The following is a 23296-nucleotide window of genomic DNA, read 5'->3' on the forward strand; positions in this document are numbered from 1 at the left end:
AACACCATGTAAGACTTAGACTGCAAGTAACAGGAACGGGTTTCTGGCCTTTTATTAAATCATAAAAGGTTTTTTAGGTGTCCAACCAGCTTTGTCGTGCAAAGAATGGGCTGCGATTTGCCTTTTGAGCCCTGTTATGCGCTATGGAATAACTTGGTTAGAAATCACAGTCATTTTACAGTGTAATTTATATAAACCTCTCACACATAACAAAAGTTAGCCTTATGAATAGCCTAAATTTTGAGTGACGCTAATGGTTCGCTGGTATGCTCATGGCGTTTACGTTGAATTGGGATTTGGTCGTGTCCTAGTTAGCTATTATAAACTGCTTGTGATTATATGAAAGTCATGGTAACTTTTTAAGAGAAGGACAAGACATCCTTAATTCTTTGATGATGTAACCTCCTATTAGAGATGGCACTCACCCAAAACCAGGTATCAGTATCAGGCCAATCTCAGAAAATGCTGAAACGGATATCAGAGGGACAAAAGAATGAATCTGATCCAATCCTGTAACAAATCCTGCCTGAAATAGCACACATGTTGTCAGCTATGTAGGTCTTCCTGTGGGGCAGCTACTTTTAGATGTTCATCTTAAGTGAAGTGCTTCATTTATAGAATAGCTTCTTGTCAAGCTTAGTTGTTTTTAAGGGAAAACATATTGGATCACTACTGGCCAGCATTTAAGGCTTCATCATCATTATTGGAACAGAATCAATGGTATTTTACCATCTCTACCTACTGTTCTTCAATGTATCATGAAATGGTCACACATGAAAATGACGCTAGCATATTTCAATGGTGCAAGGCTGAAAACGGAAAGGTACACATTCAGTGTACAACAGTGATGAACGGTGGTGGACAGTAACTAAGTAAATATAATTCGTTACTGTACTTGAGTGTTTTTTTGTCATGTATCTGTACAAAGCGCGCACTTTGTTTTGACATGTTGGACGCAGCTACCCACTGTAAGCTAATGGTATAATGGCAGTGCAGCAGCAAAAGTGGCTATGCCAACATAAACGATGGAAATAACCTAACTTTGTGTAAATAGACCACAGTATAGAAATACGCAGTCGTGGCTGTCTTGTTTCTTTTTTTTTCCGAATTTAAACAAACACTTAATTTTATAGTAGGTTAGTTTTGGCTAGTTTATGTTTATGAACAGATGCAATAGAGTAAATGAAACTCATTTGTTATTAAACTTAAAGTTGTAGCTAAGTTGCAAAAAAATCTGAAACTGAAACTTTGCTTGTGTGTAAAAAGTGATTTCAGAGCCACTCGGTTCTCCCTGATGGAAACTGTTTACCTTCAGTGTTTTGTGCTTCTGATCTTTTTAATAGACGTCAGCGTCACTAATTAATGACGTTCTATTAAAAGACTGGTTTACCAAGAGAGACGCTGCAAAAATGTATTCTTTCAAGGCAACTCTGAGGCTGGACGCTGGCAAAAATCTCATTCAAGCTAATAAGAAACTGTCTCACACAACTATAAAGCTATTTATTTGAAGTTCATTGTATGTATTTTGCATGCATTCGAAAATTTCACACTGCTCTGACAGATTGTGTTTAGCTGTTTCTGTCATGTAATTGAACAAAAGCATATGGGCAAATTTGCCGTTGCCATTTCCAGTCTGCCTAGATTTAGTTACAACAACATACTCCAGCTCAGTAGCGTAGCATTTTAAACTGGAAATTTAGCAAAGGGCCTGTTTATAACTGGCATTAAACACATCTCAGGTGATCCAATCATTGTGCGAAGCACAGGTGTGAACGGTGTAAAATTTGATCTTGATCATGATTTTGCCATGACAGCAGAGACGAAAGCTGCTGTGAAAGCATGGCCTTAGCAATCCATGTGGACTGAGCATCCCTACCAGTCTATACAAGTACATAAACAAGGTATATTTCTAGCTCATCCAGGTAAAAACTAAGTAAATTTACCTCAAAGGTACAACAGTGGTTTTAAGGTCCAACTGTGCACCTTAAATACATTTTTCCCAGGTGAAAAGTACCTATTTTTACCTTTTCATAACCTGATGTTTTAAAACTGAACAGTAAAATTAAAACCCTGGAGATTCTGGTACAATTATGTTCCCTGACTAAAGCTACTGAGATTCTGAAAAAAATCTGGTTCTGGAACTGGTCCTGATTCTAGAACTGATTCTGATTATAGAGATTGTGATTCTGGAATTTATTCTGATTTTGGAACTAATTCTAATTCTAGAACTGATTCTGATCCTGAAACTTATTCAGATTGTGATTCTGGAACTTATTTGTCTATTATTCTATTATGGTACAATTATGTTCCCTGATTAAAGGTACTGAGATGTACCCTTGAGGGTACCACCCCAATGACAAGAGGGGTACTGCCCCTGTTGACAGTTGCCTATGCATCTCACTGTCCACTTATAATCAGATCACTTGAGATGGATGTTAATATCAGGCATTAAGTTCTAAAGGTTGTGTCACTTTATGACACTGAATGGCCTTTTTCCAATATTCTGGGAAATGAGTTCACAACACTTGCTGTGAGGAACCTTTAGGCAAGGTTAGGTAAGGTCATTTTTAGGTCAGTTGGCCTGATCTCAGTGAAGTTGCTAGACTCGTATGAGGCTTTGAGAGAGGTGTTGAGCTCAGAACGATTGTTTTTGCTTCACGCTGAGAGACTTTCCCTGTGTTTCCACTCCATGTGGACAAAGTGTGTCATCCGATGTTGGAAAATCCATAACGCTGCAGCAATGCCAGCTTTTCAGGGCCTGATCTATATTCCAGCCTGACCTCCTCCGTCCTCAAACACATTCCTCACTCCCTCCTCCCTCATAGTGACCTGGGAGATTACAGATTTCATTATAATGGATATTCTGGCAAGGGGACACTGTGGTCACATTTAATTTGGCATGTCGTGATATCTATACAAGATAATCAGCACCTACACTGGCCACTACTGTCAATCTCTCACACACACACACACACCTGGGGGAGGCTGAGGAAGAATGTCTGGAGTGTACTCACGGCTCCTGAATTATAATGATGCTCTAAACAATATCCCCTTCTTCTCCAGAGGTGGATGGAAGAGCTCATACTGCACTCCTACTCAGGGAAAATCATCACTTTATTGCCTCTTTTGTCTGCTTATAATAATCATCTGTACCATATTGTTATGAAAAGGAGCCGCGCATCAATTTAAAATAAAATATATTACATCTTCATAATTATTGCCAAAAGTAGGTAAACTAGTGGACAGAATTGTGCTGTCATGTATTTTATTTGTGTGAAAATAATGTACACGTCTGAATCAAATCAATTCATTGCATCACTTTTCAGTGAATCACTGGATAAATATTCACATCACTCTGTGATGTCTCATCAGACCCTGACCATCTGCACATTCATGTTTCATCTCTTTTTGGCTCTTTTATATATATATAAATATAAATATTCATTTTATTTTACTTATTTTATATGTTATGTTTCTTGTTTAATTAAGATTAAGGTTAAGAGACCCTTATTAGTCCCACAACGGGGAAATTTCACCTCTGCATTTAACCCATCCATGAAGTGAAACACCACATACACACTAGTGAGCACACACACACACACACACACTAGGGGGCAGTCAGCACACTTGCATGGAGCGGTGGGCAGCCCAATCCGCAGCGCCCGGGGAGCAGTTGGGGGTTAGGTGTCTTGCTCATAACACCTCAGTCATGTGCTGTCGGCTCTGGACATTTGATAATATTTGTTAATTATCTTGTGTAGAATTAAACCTGATTCTGATTCTTTTGGAACTGAGCCTGAACCTAAAACAGATTCCGACTGTACAGATTGTGATTCTGGAACTTTCTCTGATTTCGGAACTGATTGATTCTAGAACTGATTGTAATTTTGGATGTGATTCTTATTCTTAACCTGATTCTGATCCTGGAACTCATTGAGATTGTGATTCTGAAACATTCTGGTTTTACAACTGGTTCTGATTCTAGAACTGATTCTGATTTCAGAACTGAATCTGATCCTAGCGATTATGATTCTGGAACTTTTTCTGAGTTTGGAACTGGTACCAATTCTAGAACTGATTGTATTTTGGAACTGATTCTTGTTCTGAAATCGATTTTATTCCTGAAACACATTCAGATTGTGATTCTGGACTTTATTCTCATTTTGGAACTAATTCTTATTCTAGAGCTGATTGTAATTTTAGAACTGATTCTTATTCTGAAACTGATTCTGATTCCAGATATTGTGATTCCAGAACTTGTTCTGAGTTTGGAACTGATACCGATTGTAGAACTGATTGCATTTCGGAACTGATTCTTATTCTGAAAATGATTCTAATCCTAGAGATTGTGATTCTGGAACTTATTCTGATTTTGGAACTAATTCTGATTCTATTTTGGAACTGATTCTTATTCTGAAACTGATTCCGATCTTGGAACTTATTCAGACCATGATTCTGGAACTTTTTTTCTGCTTTTGGAACTAATTCTGACTCTGATTCTTAACAAACTGTGGTTCTGCTTTTCAAACTGACTCTGATTCAGATTCTGGAACTGATTCTGAATCTTAATTTAATTCTCAATCTGCTTCTGACTCTGACACTAAATTAGGAGAAAAATAGCCCAGCAATAAACAACTACCAGGTCCAAAAACAACATCGTTCAGCCCGGCACTGAAGTTTGGTGCTGTTCTTTTCTTTTTTGAGACTCTGTTGGTCTAAATAAAATAGCAAAGCTCCAAAGTGAGGGGTGTGAGGAAGAGCAAGTGCTGAACCAGCCAAACACAATAAAACTAAACTCAAAAAGGGGATTAGGAACTGAATGTGCAGCACTGAAGTGAAACTGAGTGAAAGGTTGAGGATGTCCTTTATGAATACACTAGAGAACGTTGAATTTTATAATACTTCAGCGTATGTGGACTTAAAATTGGGCTTTCCCTTCTTGTGGATTTGAAAGCTCAGTGCTGGTTTCATGTAGCCTGTTTTGACCCCACTGTCACTTGGTGAAACATCGGGCACTGTTCACTTCCTCTCCCGGCTGCTGCTGCAGATGTAAGTAAGGTAAACTAGTGGACAGAATTGTGCTGTCATGTATTTTATTTGTGTGAAAATAATGTACATGTTTGGATCAAATCAATTCATTGCATCACTTTTCAGTGAATCACTGGATAAATATTCACATCACTCTGTGATGTCTCATCAGACCCTGACCATCTGCACATTCATGTTTCATCTCTTTTTGGCTCTTTATATATATATATATATATATATATATATATATATATATATATATATATATATATATATATATATAAATATAAATATTAATTTTATTTTACTTACTTTATATGTTATGTTTCTTGTTTAATTAAGATTAAGATTAAGGTTAAGAGACCCTTATTAGTCCCACAACGGGGAAATTTCACCTCTGCATTTAACCCATCCATGAAGTGAAGCACACACACACACTAGGGGCAGTGAGCACACTTGCCCGGAGCGGTGGGCAGCCCAATCCGCAGCGCCCGGGGGGCAGTTGGGAGTTAGGTGTCTTGCTCAAGGACACCTCAGTCATGTGCTGTCGGCTCTGGACATTTGATAATATTTGTTAATTATCTTGTGTAGAATTAAACCTGATTCTGATTCTTTTGGAACTGAGCCTGAACCTAAAACAGATTCCGACTGTACAGATTGTGATTCTGGAACTTTCTCTGATTTCGGAACTGATTGATTCTAGAACTGATTGTAATTTTGGATGTGATTCTTATTCTTAACCTGATTCTGATCCTGGAACTCATTGAGATTGTGATTCTGAAACATTCTGGTTTTACAACTGGTTCTGATTCTAGAACTGATTCTGATTTTAGAACTGATTCTGATCCTAGCAATTATGATTCTGGAACTTTTTCTGAGTTTGGAACTGGTACCAATTCTAGAACTGATTGTATTTTGGAACTGATTCTTGTTCTGAAATCGATTTTATTCCTGAAACACATTCAGATTGTGATTCTGGACTTTATTCTGATTTTGGAACTAATTCTTATTCTAGAGCTGATTGTAATTTTAGAACTGATTCTTATTCTGAAACTGATTCTGATTCCAGATATTGTGATTCAGGAACTTGTTCTGAGTTTGGAACTGATACCGATTGTAGAACTGATTGCATTTCGGAACTGATTCTTATTCTGAAAATGATTCTAATCCTAGAGATTGTGATTCTGGAACTTATTCTGATTTTAGAACTAATTCTGATTCTAAAACAGATGGTCATTTTGGAACTGATTCTTATCCTGGAACTTATTCAGACCATGATTCTGGAACTTTTTTTCTGCTTTTGGAACTAATTCTGACTCTGATTCTTAACAAACTGTGGTTCTGCTTTTCAAACTGACTCTGATTAAGATTCTGGAACTGATTCTGAATCTTAATTTAATTCTCAATCTGTTTCTGACTCTGACACTAAATTAGGACTAAATTAGGAGAAAAATAGCCCAGCAATAAACAACTTCCAGGTCCAAAAACAACATCGTTCAGCCCGGCACTGAAGTTTAGTGCTGTTCTTTTCTTTTTTGAGACTCTGTTGGTCTAAATAAAATAGCAAAGCTCCAAAGTGAGGGGTGTGAGGAAGAGCAAGTGGTGAACCAGCCAAACACAATAAAACTAAACTCAAAAAGGGGATTAGGAACTGAATGTGCAGCACTGAAGTGAAACTGAGTGAAAGGTTGAGGATGTCCTTTATGAATACACTAGAGAACGTTGAATTTTATAATACTTCAGCGTATGTGGACTTAAAATTGGGCTTTCTCTCTTGTGGATTTGAAAGCTCAGTGCTGGTTTCATGTAGCCTGTTTTGACCCCACTGTCACTTGGTGAAACATCGGGCACTGTTCACTTCCTCTCCCGGCTGCTGCTGCAGATGTAAATATAATCTTCTAATTGGTGAGAAATTCAGTGATGTTTTCCTACACAGTAATTATCCAGCACAGTGTGTGTGTATGTGTGTGTTCAAGGGGCGGACGGGGGAGTAAAACATGCAATCTAGCATTCAGCACATGATTTCATGTCACATCCTTAATGATACGCTGTAATTTGGTTCCTTTTGATCTAATCATACTCTCTCTCTCTCTCTCTCTCTCTCTCTCTCTCTGTCCATCTTTCTATCTCTCTCTTCCTGCCAGTCTTCTTCCCTCTCTCTCTGTCAGGAGCATAAACTATTTATCTAGTTGCAGTGATGAAATCCTAACTCTGAATGGTTTAGAAATAGCTTCACTGAAGCGTCTCCCCTGACCGCCTCTACGGATACAGGCCTGCTCTCTATAGCCGCTTGCAGCGCTTCCATTCCCACTTTATTGTGCGGATGGGTTCAAGTTGCGGATGCCACAGCAGCCTGCACTAGGCATTCACTAGAGTATGTGCATGGCTGCATTAGACCTTGTCGTGTTCATCCACACTTCACATGACCCAGCTATACATATTGGGTTCGGTCACGTTTGGCTGACCGAGTATTTGCTAAAAAACCATAAACACCATCCTTGAAAAAATGAGATGATGGTCGAGAGTCAATCTTAAGATACAGCACGTTCTGAAAAGCACCGCAAGTTCATGTTTTACAGCAGAAACAGTCAAACGCCTTGAGCAGAGCCCGATAAATCTGTTCAGCGAATCAGCACGCAGGATTCCGGTCAGGCGACACAACACTGCCGTGACCTGTTTTAGGCAGCATCTCAAATGGCTCCCTTCTCCCTATAAAGTGCAGAATATAGGTCTTAAAATAATGCCTACTGCATCTAAACAGAGCACAGTGTGTCTAATAGAGAGCCACTTTAGATTCAGCCATGTGGGCACAATTCATACTGGACATAAAGCGCAATATTTGGATATTAAAGCCAAAATTTCATAACACACTACAAGTGCACTACTTAGAGAGCAGTGAGCCATTTGACATTTAGCCTTAGGCTTGTCCAATCTTCTAGATGTTTAATATTGCCCATTAACTACCTGCTTGTTTTGCGTTAAAGAATGTTGCAATTAAAATAAACTTGTTTCCATAAAATGACCATGAAATGACCATTGAAGTGATCTGCTTTTGCCAATAAATTAAATTATTGATTGATCAAAATTCAGTCAGGTCATTTCTCTGACTCGAGTCAGGTCCACGCAGCTTGTCTTCTACCTTTAGCAGGCCTGCATTTGCCGTGTTTTAATTTTCGTCAACACAACGTTTGTAGCTTTAAACTGTTTCTAGTCTTGCATGCTGGAGTCAATATTCTCAAAACTCTACAAGGCCACAGAGGAAACAGGCTATAAGCAGCCTCGCAGCATCTTTCTTCAATAACCTATGTGTATATGTTTAAAAAAAAAGTCAGTGAAGCATTTCAGGTCAGGTTTTTGCCTGACTCACATTATAAATGTGATGCTGTGGATTGGGCTGGGCTTAACTTGGGCAGATTGTTGTTGGGCTGTGTCCGGGTTCAGAATTTGAAGGCCTTGGAGTTCCACCCAGTGGCATATCTAGGATCCACTGGGCTCAGTCTGGGCTAAAACACACCTTTATAACTTCTGCATGAATGGGTGGGGCTAAACGGCTGAATAGGACCCTATATGCAGTTTCTGCTTCTGGATTTTATCAGCACTGGTGGTTAATTGCTGTGTATATTCACTACTAGTGTTTCAATGTAGTGTAATGACTGAAGTATACTAAGTCATGGGTATAACATTGCATAAGTACTCCTAAAAGGGGCCATTAAACCCATTATACGTTAGGAAATCCAGTTGCCATGCCCACCCCCCCCAAGTGCTATGAGCCTCAGTGCAACTGCTCTGTCTGCACTACACACTGTATCCATGTGTCTTTATGTACAGTACATGAAATATCATCCACACCCAAGATCTCATTGAGCTCCTTCATGAACGTTATTGCTGTAATAATTCATCGCTTGCTGTCGTACAGGTGAAACCCAGTCTTTCAGACACTGTCAAATAATATCCGACGTGTTTACCACCTTCAGAATGACCCTTCCTCTATACGACATATCAATTCTTTCCAGGCCACCCAGTGACAGTGCAAATAGCTTTTTCTGCTATCAGGCCTTTACTGCTCAATTCAATTCAAACCAAAGCTTACAGGATGTAATATTTTTGTCATCTCAATATAATACGCACCTCTCACAAGTCCATTTTTTCCTCTTCCACTGGGTAATTATTTACATCAAATGAGAAAACCATTTGTTTGTTCCTTCAAAACAATCCACATTGCAAATTAAGCGACTGACTCAGGTCTTTCTTTCAGGTATGGATATGTAAACAAGTACAAGACTATAGTTCAAATTTGGTGCGATCATAATAAATGGTACAATTTTCTTAATTACAACAAAAGCATAGCATTGTGTTGCCGTGTGAAAACTCCATCCCCATGAAAAGACATGGAACATGGGAGCAGATTGGAAATATCATCAACATACTTTCCTACCCCCAATTGAAAGGACAGCTATGCTTGTTTTACCCTGCAACTGACAAAATCTTGTCCGTCACCGATCAGATAGCATGCCAAACAACATAAAGAATGAAGAGTTGGAATCAATGCAGATACAGGGTGCTTTCATACTTTCTGTTCTGTGGTGACTTACCTGCTTTTCATTTGCCATCCTTTGGAGACTAGTGGTAGGCAACAGACAAAATCTCAATAAAAAAGGTGCAGTCGATGTTAATCTGATTGACAGTGACTTTCATTTGGGCCCATGTGCTGCTGATCAATAAGTGCTGTTTATTATCTCCGCAGGGTCAACTTCACCAAAGCCCAAGGCTTTAATGAGTCAAAAAGTCACCTTGGGGAGCCAAAACAAAAAAAAAATAGCCCAAGACTTGTTGCTTGGTTTGAATTGCTTAGGTAGTATTTGCAGTTTCCTTATGTTGTTGTGGTCTGTTTTCTTCAGATCTGTTTGTATTTTTGGTACCCAACAACACGACAGACTTAAAAATAAAGGTGGCTTGGAATTTATTTGATTCAAATGTATAGTTGGGCTCCCCATGGTTGAAATATATCACATCTACACAATTACTGGCATTCACTTAACTTTTATCAAGAACTGTACTCAAGTAGTATAAAACAAGTTTGGTTCCTCTGACTTCCATTAAAAGTAAAGTAGCTTTCTTCCTTCTCCTGGACAATTCTAATTTTGGAGATATGAGGCTTTCTTCCAGCAATATGCATGTGGAACTGCTGTAAACATATGAATCAAGTCAATTCAAATCAACACATTCATCGTAGAGCCATCTTAGGTTTCCCAAAAACATTCTAGAGGATGGTTTCTCTAAGGATTGCTATTTTAAATGGCTTTTGGGGGTGTGAAGAAACTTTTAAAATGTTCAAGAACCTCCACATAATGTTGTATACGGATTGCTAAAGAAATTCACCAATATCTTGTCCAAGGCAAGAACAACTTTGGAAAGTTCTATTTTTAAAAAAAATGTTTAAAAAAGTTCATTTTGGATGAACTTTTTAAAAGATGGTTCTTTTTAAAGTTAAAGTCAACTTGAAACCAAAAGAAATTTGGTATATTTTTAGGTTGTATTACGCATAATTCATACCATATAAGACAAAGTTCTTCTTTTTCTGTAATCTTCGGTTGAAGTGCAGTGACTTTTCCTCACCTCTAAAATACTTTTTAGATTTTTTAGTACATCACCATGCACCAGTGGGTGGGGACAAATACTTTTAACCAGTAATATCATGTTTTATCTCCCTTGTTAAGAAAAAATTGCCCAGATAGCTCGAGACCCCCCCTGATGCCATGTGTAATGTGTAAATATGTCACAGTACAGAAGCCAATTGCCTTATAAATTCCCATTTATGTGAACCTTATTCAGCAATTACCATTATGTCCGCCCTTCTTATTTATTTCATACTTTTAAGAGTTTATTGTCGACTACACCTTGTTTATTGTTAGTGTCTTGCCTTGTTAGCTACAGCTATCATACAAAACAGAGTTTTATTGGAGAATATCCTGGTAGAACACATAAAATAAAAGGAAAATAAAATCGAATTTGAAAAAAAAGTGTGACGCCTGCATCTTAACCACGCCTGAGCTATGTCTGAGCTCAGACCTGCTGCCTTTTAAAGTTTAACCGAGCTCATTTCTCTAAGTGATGGTGGAACAGAAGCACTAATGCTTCTGTGGTATTACTATTAGAAATGCTATTCAAAAGAACAAGAGCGCAACCGCATGGGAGGAGAGGAGAAAGAAGGAAAGACAGATTGAGAACGAAAGATGAATGAAGAGATGAAGAGCGAGCAATGAAGAGAGGAATAAAAAGACAAGGAGGAGACACTGACTTATTGTGCCGACAAAGGCTCCAGTCATGCACCTAATTTAAGGTCCTCCTCTGCACTGTCTAATTAACTATTTACTACGCCATCCATCATCTGCCGTATTCAGGCATGATCAGCCTTCCTGATGCCCCATGTTCCTCTACACAACCCAGAACCTGGAGTGCAGCAAAGAAAGTCTAAATTTTCACTTTGCTGTGCTATTAACATGTAATTACATGTTTTATTACACAGTAGTTACCATGTATTACATTTGCATGTGATATGCATTGTGTTTTGACAAATTTGAGTCCCTTTTTTGTCATTAAATGATAAAAACATGGCAAAAATGTAAGAGATGGGTTCTCTTTGTGCAAAACAGCACCATCAACGCAGCAAGAATCTCAAATTCAAATCAACATATAATCCCAAATGGTTGGTATCTGCACTGACAGTATTTCTTTGCTTGTCACAACAAACTTCAAAATATATCCCATCAATTTACACCACGCATTCATCACCAGTGATAACTAAGACTTCTGGGAGTGATAAAAGTTTCATAGTGGAACACGGCCCACTGTTTGGCTCCAAAATGACCGTTAGCCATAGCATTCATGTCCACGTGCCGTGACTGGAGAGAGAGAGCCTGAACAAACATCAATTAGCTTCTAAGGGAACAAAGCCTGACCACTGGAGCCTGAGCGAGTGGGAAGGATCCAGCCATTAGCTTAAAGGTTCATGTGAAGTGGATTTTCAAAGCTAGACCCTTCCCACAGCACTGTGAAGATGGCATCAGCACCAGCTAGCAACCTATCCTTGTTTTACCCAGTGTCCCTTCTCAGTGTAAAGGCCAGAGCGCAGTGACCCATCAAAATCCAGACATTCCACTGCTGACAGTTGCTTCAGAATGATAGAAAACAAAGTAATGAACTAAACCAACCAGTTTCAAAGAAGTAGAACGCTCTAGAACAACGTGAAAGAGGCAGAGCACTCTAGAACAGTGTAAGGACTATCTAGAATTGTATGAATGGAAAGCATTCTTGACCAGTGCCAACACAGTTCAACAGAAACTCATATCAACTTCTGTCCTTTTTACACTGCAATGAGACTGGGGCAGAACATTCTAGATCAAATGGGAAAGAGAACATTCTAGAAAAGAAATCTAGAAGGGTTTGAATGGGTGAGATATCATTCTAAAACAAGAGGAAGAGGGGAAAATCTAGAACAGTTTGAATGGGACAGGGAATTCTAGAACAGTGTGAATAAGAGAGGCAACTCTAGAAAATTGTGAATGGGGGAGAAACATCTAAAGATGCGGTCCATCTCAGTGTTTCACATGGGCCAGCACGTGAAATAGGAGCTTGTTGTGAGCTACTGCGTTACCTATCACTGTATAGAAGAAGCTTTATGCTGCCTTTATTATTGGATGCTCTATATAAGGGGTCAGCAATATGCAGCTCTTTTACTGCCTTGAACAGGAAAATGCAAACAAGAAGCTGGTGAATGAGAAGCTGACATCAGCCTCGTAAAATATCGAATGGCGAGTGACATTTTATAAGAAGATGTTCTGTCAAAAGTGAAGGTTTTCTGCCCGAGATGCAATAAAAGCAGCTATAACTGGGCTGCAGCTCAAAGCAGAGCAAAGTAAGTCTGGATTTTCATTGCTATTATATATTTTAGCCAAAACTAGAACATTAGCACTTACTGAGACATATTTACTGCCAAGATGGTAAAACTTTACTTTGATAAACTGGACATAAAATGTTGTGGCTCCTAAAGTGATTTGACTTTATTTAAAGGACAAAATGGCTCTTCTTAACATTTGAGTTGCTGACTCCTGGACTGTAGATATAACACATTCAGAACTTCATTCAGAATGCATATGGACTTGTTATTATTATTATTATTATTATTATTATTATTATTATTATTATTAACCCCATCGGCAGGCCCAAAAATGTATTACACACTTCTATGACCTAAGGACAGCTCTATTATTTTGCCTAAAGTACCTGTAGCTACTGAATAATTAAATAATCCTGGAATTTTAAGGCGCTAATTTCATCAGAGTAACAATGTACATTACTATTAATATGTGTACTTGCTTTTAAAGGCTAAAAATCATATAGGATGATGTGCTTTACATAACAAAACAAATGAGATAACAGTACAGAGAAATCACATCATTTATATAAAATAAAAGTAGAATAAAATGCATAAATAGCTAGTTTTGCTTTGGCAACAGTGAATGCATACTGCACTGTGACCAATCCAATGCAGACATTTTCAGGTTTTTATCAGGGTTATACTGGGGTTTAAAAAAGTTTGTTTCAGTGCAGAGTTTGCACTGGAAATGTTTGACCATAGAGCGTTACTTTAGAGTGTCCCGTCCTCACGACATTCTGTAAACATGCGTTTCTCTGTGAACGACTTGGCCTCTGCTCGCCCTTAGAGGATTAACGGCCAGTTTGGGATGGGCCGGGTGGTTTTGCTAAATCCTCTGATGTTGTGTAAGACTTTCAACTACACTTCTGAATCTATTAATGCTCAGTGTTAAGATGAAGCTAAGTTGTGTTTTTTTTCTTTTTTTCTTGCTTTGTGAAGGGGGTTAAAGCGTTTAATTTTCCTTTGCGGCGTTTACTCTGTGTCATCCTTCCACACAGCGAGATGAAAAGGTTTATGCAACACAACATGTAAATATACTGCATGATCTATTTTTATTTGATGCAGGTTTGTTCCGTGTTACAGCCATTTGGCCCTTCTAAACAGCAAGTACCCCCACGATTCTCACCTTATTGCCTTACGAAAGCACATTTTCCATTTTTTGGATGTTTCTTTTCAAACTAAATGCAAAGCATGACACAGAAATAGGTCAGGTCACATGGTGAGAGTGAATCATGTTCATGACGTGTGCCCAAAGCCTCATTAACTTTTAAAAGAGCACTCTACAGCTTTAGTTGCTCGATTTGACTGATCCGAAGCTGAAATCTTCTCTTTTTTCGAGGCTGTTTTAAAGCACTATCTTGGACCCATCTTGCTGACGTGTTTATATATGGCGCTGTGTTGTTGTTCTTGGCCTTCCAACATGCATCTGCATCTATCTTCTCTCTATCTTCACATGGGCTGTCAGTCAGCAGCCTCGGAGCGAGCTCTCGCTGATACCAGAAGAGGAACACACACCCTCCGCTGTGTTCGCTGCATTATTTCTCTGATAACAAGCCTGCGGTTTCTTTTTAAGGGCAGCCATTTCGTTTCGTAATCTCTACAGTCTCTGAATCAACACTTTCCTGTCAGCCCCCTCCTGCAATTCATCAGCACAGCGCCACCAGAAGATCATCATCTCACTGAGAGTTGTGGCCGGTAATTAGAAGCTTACAGAGAACTTGTTAAACATCTGAAAGCCCAGTGGTCCCGTTTTCACGGCACTAAAAATAAGCCTAATCTGAATCAAAGCTGCCACGTCATTGATGAAGCTACTGCGAATGGCTTTTACTCTACTACCGGCTTTATTGTGTATTGAGAAATGTGGCCTTGTAGCACGAATTCCCAAAGTCTCAAAACTTATTTTTAACAATCATATTTATAATGACTGTAGATGGAAATCCAACTATGAATCAAATCGATCCCATCGATCACATCTACAGCAATTATGTATGAGCACAGTGCACTTTGTGGCTGGTACATGCATTTCAATTTTGCTCGGCTTCCTTTTTTCCTGCTTCTCGCACTAAGACAGTTCTGAGTGCTTCAGGACAATGAAGACATTGTAGCGCATTCTAAAGAACCACAGATGGCTGAGGTGACTGCGTAACTATCTGCAGATATTGCCTGCAAAACTGCCAATGACTAGAAACTGCTGCAGTGTAAATATGCAGGTACATTTGTAATTATAGTCTAAGCAGCCAGTTGTGTGGAGGTTGGAATAATTGGCATTATGATAAAAAACATTAGCCATTATTAGATTCATTCTTCAAGAAAACCATTTAAAACTCATTACCTTGGCAGAAAATGTGTTTTCCCCAATCTATTGCGATGTGATGGATTTGAGTGTGTTAGTTTAACCACTTTCAAAGCTCTCCTTGAGAAAATCCACTGTTTAAAGTTATCATCCAGTATCTAAACTGCCTTTCGTTAAATTTAAAACTAATCCAATCACGTCTGTTGTCACATCACGTGTACCCAGGTGCGAAGGGGAGTGGAAATCTTGGGTGTGTGGCCTCCTTGTAAATATACAAACATACTTATATCACTAGTGTTGGAACAAACCTTGTATCTTCTAAATGGTAGCTTTACAGGAGAAGGAAATAACCTACTCTACTTTGAATATACTTCAGTGGAGCCGGACTTTCAGGGCCATTTCACTTGGTCCATTTATCATTACCAAAAACTGATCAATGACACACACACAAACATATATATACAGTATATATTCCAGACTGTATAAGATGTAGACAGAAGATGTACTAGATGTCAAACAGGTAATAGAATCAAAGAAATCCATACAATAACTGGAGTGAGGAACCAAATGTGTGCTCTTATTACATTTATATGAATTTATATTTATTCTAGTGTTACAAATGTGGTTTTTCAGGCAAAAACACACTTAAGGAAAGAAATGTTTTGGACAGTGTTCTTGGATTTTTTACAGAATTTTGCATAATATTGCATCAGCACAGCTTAACAGAAGATCATCTCCTCACTGAGAATTGTGGCTTGTAATTAGAAGTTTATGGAGAACTTGTTAAACATCTAAAAGGCCTACAATCCTGTTTTTAATGCAAGCCTAATCTCAGCCAAAGCTACAATATCACTCATAAAGCTGTTGCAAATAATGTTTATTACTACTACCATATAGCAAGTATTGTATGTAGTTATCTATGTAGCCCATGAGAAAAATCTTAACATGGCTAAAATGATATAAAGAAATTGACCATAAATCTGCAAAGTTAGGTCAGATTTGACCTCTTTTAACGACTTAGAAATTACTTTCGTGTCTCATTCATGAAACTGTCGTACGACATGGAAACAAGCAGAAATAGGAGAGTGAATAGTGAATCAGAGCCAGTGCGTGAAATCAAGTGCCAGCCTACATACACCTCATTTAAATATATTATACATGAAGCTCGCCCCAATTCATGCAAATTAGTCCAATAAAAACAGTATTTAGGGACATTCAGTGAGCTAATAGCTGTTCTCATACACAAAGTTTGGAGATTCTGATTCTCTCCCTACTGACCAAACATTATAGTGTTAAAATAAACTTGACTGGAAAGGAGAAAATATTACACGTGTAGTGTTATTATTGTCATAGTGTCACATTTAAATGCTTTGTTATCGCAATGCATGAGAAGCTTCTGCACTAGTGGTGTCTTGTATTGTTTATTTTGTGGGCGGTGCCAGTAGTGTAAACAAAGGCACAGTATAAAATATTTTTGATAAGATGTGGAAAAGTTGCAGCATTTGATTTTTACCAATGTTCATGTATAACAAATATATTCCTTCTTTAAATGGATTACCATGTGCCCGAATGATTAGTATCCTCATTACTATCTATTTTTAATTCTTATTATTAATATTATACATGGAACTGATAATAGTTGGGGTAAGTTAACTGCAACTTAAACTTTTTGTTCAGGTTCTTAAGCAATTATGTCCAAGTTTACATCCTACCAAACATGAGTTTGATTTCATGGAAACTGTCCATGAGGCCATTTGTTCCGAAGCATTAGTAAATCTAAACACTGGATTAGTAAATTATGCAGTTTGTATTTATTTTTCTTCAGTACAGTATGTAATTTCATGAAGCTTCTGCAAATAGACCATGTCTCCCAAGCACCCTACACTATACCAGTAAGGGTCCTTGGGCAAGACTCCTAACACCACCTTGGCCTCCCTGTGTAAAATGATCAAATTGTAAGTCGCTCTGGATAAGAGCGTCAGCCAAATGCCATAAATGTAAATGTACCAATGATTACATATTGGCCTATTAAACGTTTACATACAATAATGACAATGTTTAAATACATATATATGTTATAGACAGTCAAATGGAACCATTAACTGGAATATTTAACTGGAATGTTCTTAGATATAGGAAAGTACACGCATAAAGATATAGAAAAGAATAAAAATCTTTATCAAAATATTCTACCACTGGGAAAACCCATTAGTAACGGCAAATAAATGCCTATTTGATGTACTTAAAGCAGATTAGTCAAGACAAGATGCTTATCTTATCTAGTGCTGTAAGCACAGACTCTACATTCATTCTGACAGCAGTAATCTCAGACGACATATACTATAGACTGAATCTAAACATGGATATGAAAACATTTGGTATTTTATGAGCAAAATGAGCAAACTCCAGCATCATTTGATTCACACCTGCAACAGCAGATGAGACCATCTCCCCAATGACTCATTCTCACACACACACATACACACTAAAAATGAAGTTATTATTGACTCAGTGTGAGCATTCACTCTCTCCCTGACATGCATTCATATTATCCCCATAATTTGAATAGTAAATAATGATGAATGTATTCCTGTCCTCTCCTACAGCAGCAGTTATGACAATGACTCACAGTTTTAGTGTTAGTCTTGTCATCTCAACGTTAATTGGCATGAGGAAGATTTTGTCAGTTATGTTTGTTGAGATGGGTTGAGTGGGCTGGGCTGAAAAAGGTTGCTAGGGAAAGGCAAAGGGAGGAAAGAAGAAAAAAAAAATGAAACATCCATAAAGTGTATGACTATAACTTTTATACATATGAAGTGCAGTCTTGGTTATGTAGGAATTAAGGCTGTCAGATGGTTTAAATGACTGACTGCATTGTTTTATGTGGTTATTTGTGATTCATTTTTCCTATTTGCTTCAATTTGACCCCAAAAGAAGTGAATTTTGTATTGAGTGTATGAGTGGACTAAATTAGCTAAATCAGAATGTGGGTAACATAATTCACTATGTTTTTATCATGAACACAGGGCATGAAAATCACATGATGTCCGCTTAAAGTGAACAGTTTGCCACTGCCATCGCTGATGTCCAGTGAGAGCAACAGTGGCTGCACGTTCAAATGAGTTTTTATGTCATTTCATAATGGTATCAAAAGGAAACATGCATCTCTATTTTTACTTTTCTACTGCATTTGCTACATCATTTGAATTCAAGCAGTTGTCTTTTATATTTTGTGAACATTTCAGGTAGAATGGAACCAATCAAAACTCCCCAATATATATATATATATATATATATATATATATATATATATAGTCAATGATTCCAGGTCTTCCATATAGGCTCTTAAATGGGAACTGGAGCTAATTTATTGTGATGATATTAACACATTATTAATGTGTAAACATTGCCCCCCCCTTAGTGGAGGTATAGGAAAACTGTACATTTAGCACAAGAATATTATTTACTAATTGTGCATTAATTCAAATTGTGCATTCATACAAACATATTTTAGTTCAGCACCTGCAATATCTTTTAATACTTGAGAATAAATGATGCCCTCATTATTTCAGACAATAATATATATAGTATATAATATAGATACATAAACCCAAGCATACTTGCAAAAATGCAAGTATTATACAAACACTGCATACTTGTTTAATAACCATTGCACTAACCAATGCAAGTACATAACTTATTAGCACTGAATATAAAATGGAATCACCGGATTTAAAACATAATAGATTTTTTAGAAATTCATATAAAAATTTTTTAACTTAATATTAGATATTTAATGAACTCAAAATTGAAAGCAGTTAGGAAAATAATAATAAAAAAGCATTTATTTGCACTGGCATATGGGCCAAATCCCATATCCAATGCCCATATCCAAAATTATTCTAATAAATGGTAGAAATTTTGGTTATATCTAAATTTAAACATTACAGTGAATATATATCATTGCTTTCTGTAGAGTAAGTATAAAATATGTTTTAGCTCAGTAGCCCAGCATCATCTAAACATTCTGCAATAAATACAGTGGGGTCCAAAAGTTTGAGACCACATTGAAAATCTGGGATTGTTTTAACAACAGAACGTCTTCAAATTTAGTATTTTAGCAAGAAAGATTTAGTAATATACTAGAAAAGAATGCAAAATAGATGTATTTTCTGTTCTGCTCTCAGACCTTTGGACCCCACTGTACATCATCTAATATAATGCGGTCATTGGCTTTTTTTAACCAATTTTCTTTAGATATGGATGTAATTCCGAGATCATGCTGCGTCAGTGAAAACCATTTTGAAAGTGTACACTCCACTGTAAATGACGGTATCTAATATATCAAATCAGAGCAAATGTCTTCAGTGTCTTAAATACTTGAAGATGAAAGTATGAATTCTTGATCATAATAACTCTGGGAAAGCCCATTAGTAACCAGAATGAACTCAAATCGACGCGGCACTGAGAGACACATTACAAAGACAGATAAACACGCCTGCTGTCAGTGGGTCAGACTGAAGGATGCTTATTATGAGAAACTCTAGGAGATGAAAGTACGAGAGAAATTCAGACACACTTACAGTAACTGAACTGGCCTGTCGCCAATCAACACTTTCACACACCAGCCTCCAACTCTACAGCTCTCAAAACACACATCAGCACAGAACAGGAAACAGCCATCTCCTGCATGGGGGACCGGAGCCTTCCACCATTTTCCCTTTCTGTATCATTCTCTCCCTCTCTCTCTCTCTCTCTGTCTCTCTCTCCCTGTCTCTCTCTCTCTCTCTCTCTCTCTTTCAACCATTTTCACTATCACCATCATTTTCTGTCTCCTGTTCTCTCTTTCTCCTCTATCTCCCTGTCTCTCTCTCTCTCCCTCTCAATCATTTCCCCTACCTCTATTGTTCTTTCTCTCTATATTTCTCTCACTCATTTCCCCTACCTCTATCGTTCTTTCTCTCTATATTTCTCTCACTCATTTCCCCTACCTCTATCGTTCTTTCTCTCTCTCTCTGTCTCTCTCTCTCTCTCTCTCTCTCTCTCTCTGTCTCTCTCTCTCTTTCAACCATTTTCAATGTCACCATCATTTTCTGTCTCCTGTTCTCTCTTTCTCCTCTCTCTCTCAGTCTCTCTCTATCTATCTCCCTGTCTCTCTCTCTCACTCTCAATAATTTCCCCTACCTCTATCGTTCTTTCTCTCTCTCTCTCTCCCCATCTCTATATCTCTCTCACTCATTTTTCCTATCTCTATCATTCTCTCTCTCTCTCTCTCTCTGTCTCTCTCTCTCTCTATCTCTCTCTTTCTCTCTCTCACACAAACTCTCAATCAACCTCTATCATTCATTCTTTCTCTCTCTCTCTATCTCTCTCTCCCCATCTCTCTCTCTCACTCACTCTCTCTCTCTCACTCACTCTCTCTCTATCTCTCTCTCCCCATCTCTATATCTTTCTCACTCATTTTCCTTACCTCTATCATTCTCTCTCTCTCTCTCTCTCTCTCTCTCTCCATCTCTCTCTCTCTCTCTCACTCTCTCTCTCTCTCTCTCTCCCCATCTCTATATCTTTCTCACTCATTTTCCTTACATCTATCATTCTCTCTCTCTCTCTCTCTCTCTCTCTCTCTCTCTCTCTCTCTCTCTCTCTCTCTCTCTCTCTCTCTCACTCTCTCTCTCTCTCTCTCTCTCTCCCCATCTCTATATCTTTCTCATTCATTTTCCTTACCTCTATCATTCTCTCTCTTTCTCTCTCTCTCTCTCCATCTCTCTCTCTCTCACTCACTCACTCACTCTCACTCACTCTCTCTCTCTCTCTCTCTCTCTCTCTCTCTCTCGCTGTGACAGTCAGTGCTTTTCCAGTTAAATGAAGTTGAGACTTGCTCTGAGAAGAGCAGCAGACACCCTGCAGCTTCAAGCGGTCAGTAGTTTTTTTTCCATCTGCCACTTTTACCAACATCCTCCTTCTTTGTGCAGGTTTTTTTCCCTTTACCTGAGAGGCAGGCGCATTGGACTTGATAGCGCATGTGTTGTCTGCACAAATTCATTCAGCAGCCCCTTGGGTTTTGCGCATGTACTGACCAACTCAGCTTTACGAATGACAAGTGAAAGAGCACTGTGTTGGTGTGAACGGGTTTCCAAAAGGCCATGTGCAAAAATCCACGGGTGGGAATGGAGGGCTGTAACCTTTCCCTCATTGAGGAGACAGGCTGGGGCTGGGGCTGGGGCTGCTGCAGCTGCTGCATTATACAAGCTCTGGGTGGAGTAGTCGTGTTTTTTTTCCTCATGATTGAATCTTTTATTAAGCTTGGAGCTGCTTATGAATACAGATACTGGCACATTCTGATTGCAGGGCTGAGCACAGAATATACAGAAACACGGTTACCTTAATAACATTACCTATTCACTTAAAAACACTAGAGGGCTTCTCCTCCTTCCTTTTTTCCCTGTTTTTTTCTGTATTGAATCTTCTCCAAAGCTTTTAAGAAGTTCAAAGCCAAATAAAGAGAAACGAGTGAGGTTTGATTGCAGAGCTGAGCAAGAAATATGCAACAGAAACACTGCAGTCCACATTAACATTGACCTGCTAGTGTTATGTCTTTTCACTTGACAAACACAGGAGGGGTAGCCTCCCTTACTTTTCCTCCTTTTTTGTCGATTTAACCTTTTCCTGAGCTTTTCAGAAGCGCAAAGCTTCCAGCAAGCAAACCCAAAGATATTAGGACATTTTTAGCAGAGCTGAGCAAGAAATAAGCAGCGGCATCACTGCAATCCAGGTAAACATCGCCCTGATAATGACATCTGTTCACTTGAAAAACTGGAAAGACACTTTCCATCGTTTTTTTTTTTTTTTTTTTTTGTCTTTTTCCCTTTTTGGCTTAGTCTATTACTAAGCTCTTCTCATGCTCACAGCTGCAAGCAAGTAAACATGCATAAACATGCCAGCTGGTTCAGATTCCGATTCCGCAGAGCTGGAAAAAGTGTCATCACTTCTCTTATAATGTTATTTATCCTTTCTACAACACAACTGAGGAGCATTCCTCACGCTGTGCTGGATAAGACACTGAAGATCAGACGTTACAGCTTTGTGCAGTGCCGAGTGTTTTATGTCTGGTAAAATGGAAAAAAATGACCCACTGTTCTTGGACAGCACTTCAGTAGAATAAGAGATGAAAACAGATGAGGTGCCAAGTTTCACGTCTCACTCCGACTGCTGGAACTGTTACGGGAGCGGACGTCCACCCACCTAGTCTGTTTTCTAGCCCATACGACACCCTGCAGTTTACCAAAGGCATTTCAGACTAACTGAAATGTATTAATTCCTTAACCCAATAGTGGCCAACTGTTCCTTCCTGCAGAGTCTATAACGCATTCGACTGAGGAATCAGCAATAGGATCGGTCACCACCGCCTTTCCCACTCGTCCAGACCTCCATCTGTTCCCCTGAGCCTCAGCCTAGTCGTGGTCACATCCGTTCGTGATCTCACGGTCCATCACAAGGTGCAAAGAAGAGTTTCTTTCTTTTCTTTCTTTCTTTCTTTTTCCCCCCAGGAATATGAACCACCAGATCAAGGGAGAGCAGCCTGTCTGCTACCACTGTGCTGAGCCAAAGCAGAAGGTGCTATTATTTATTTTTATTAATTTATTTCCCCCACCTGGGTGTACCAAGCCACAGAGCCCTGAGCATAAACACCTTGAACAAGCGAGGCTCTCAGACTGGGCTAGAGCAGGTGAGAGTCGGGCACCGAAGCCCGGACGAAGCTACAAGCTTAGACCCTTAATGCCATGATAATAAAACCCACTAACTCAACCAATTAATCAATCAATCAATCAGTTAGTCATTCAACCAACCAATCAGTCATCCAACCAGCCGGTCCATTAATCCTTCCACCAGCCCCCCAATAAAATGATGAACCTTTGAAGAATGTTTACTTACCCTCCACAATAAAAGTCTTCATGATTTATTAGTAAATCCCTTTCAATGAGTACAATCCCAGCTAAAAGCCTCCTCCGCGCGTGAGCAGGCGGCAGATCTCGCGCTCG

The 23296-nt window shown here is 38.6% G+C and overlaps 1 protein-coding gene across 1 annotated transcript in view; it reads right to left on the reverse strand.

Annotated features, from left to right (window-relative positions):
• The window catches only part of rtn4r (reticulon 4 receptor), a 117139-nt gene that overhangs the window by 93391 nt on the left and 452 nt on the right, over window positions 1-23296 (reverse strand). The window contains exon 1 of the mRNA XM_017711165.2: window positions 23190-23296. This exon is cut by the window's right edge and continues 452 nt beyond it. Coding sequence (XP_017566654.1) covers window positions 23190-23211 — 22 coding nt within the window. The 5' untranslated portion in view covers window positions 23212-23296. The remainder of the gene's footprint in view (window positions 1-23189) is intronic.

This window comes from Pygocentrus nattereri, chromosome 20 (assembly GCF_015220715.1).
Source record: "Pygocentrus nattereri isolate fPygNat1 chromosome 20, fPygNat1.pri, whole genome shotgun sequence".
Classification (NCBI taxonomy): Eukaryota; Metazoa; Chordata; class Actinopteri; order Characiformes; family Serrasalmidae; genus Pygocentrus; species Pygocentrus nattereri.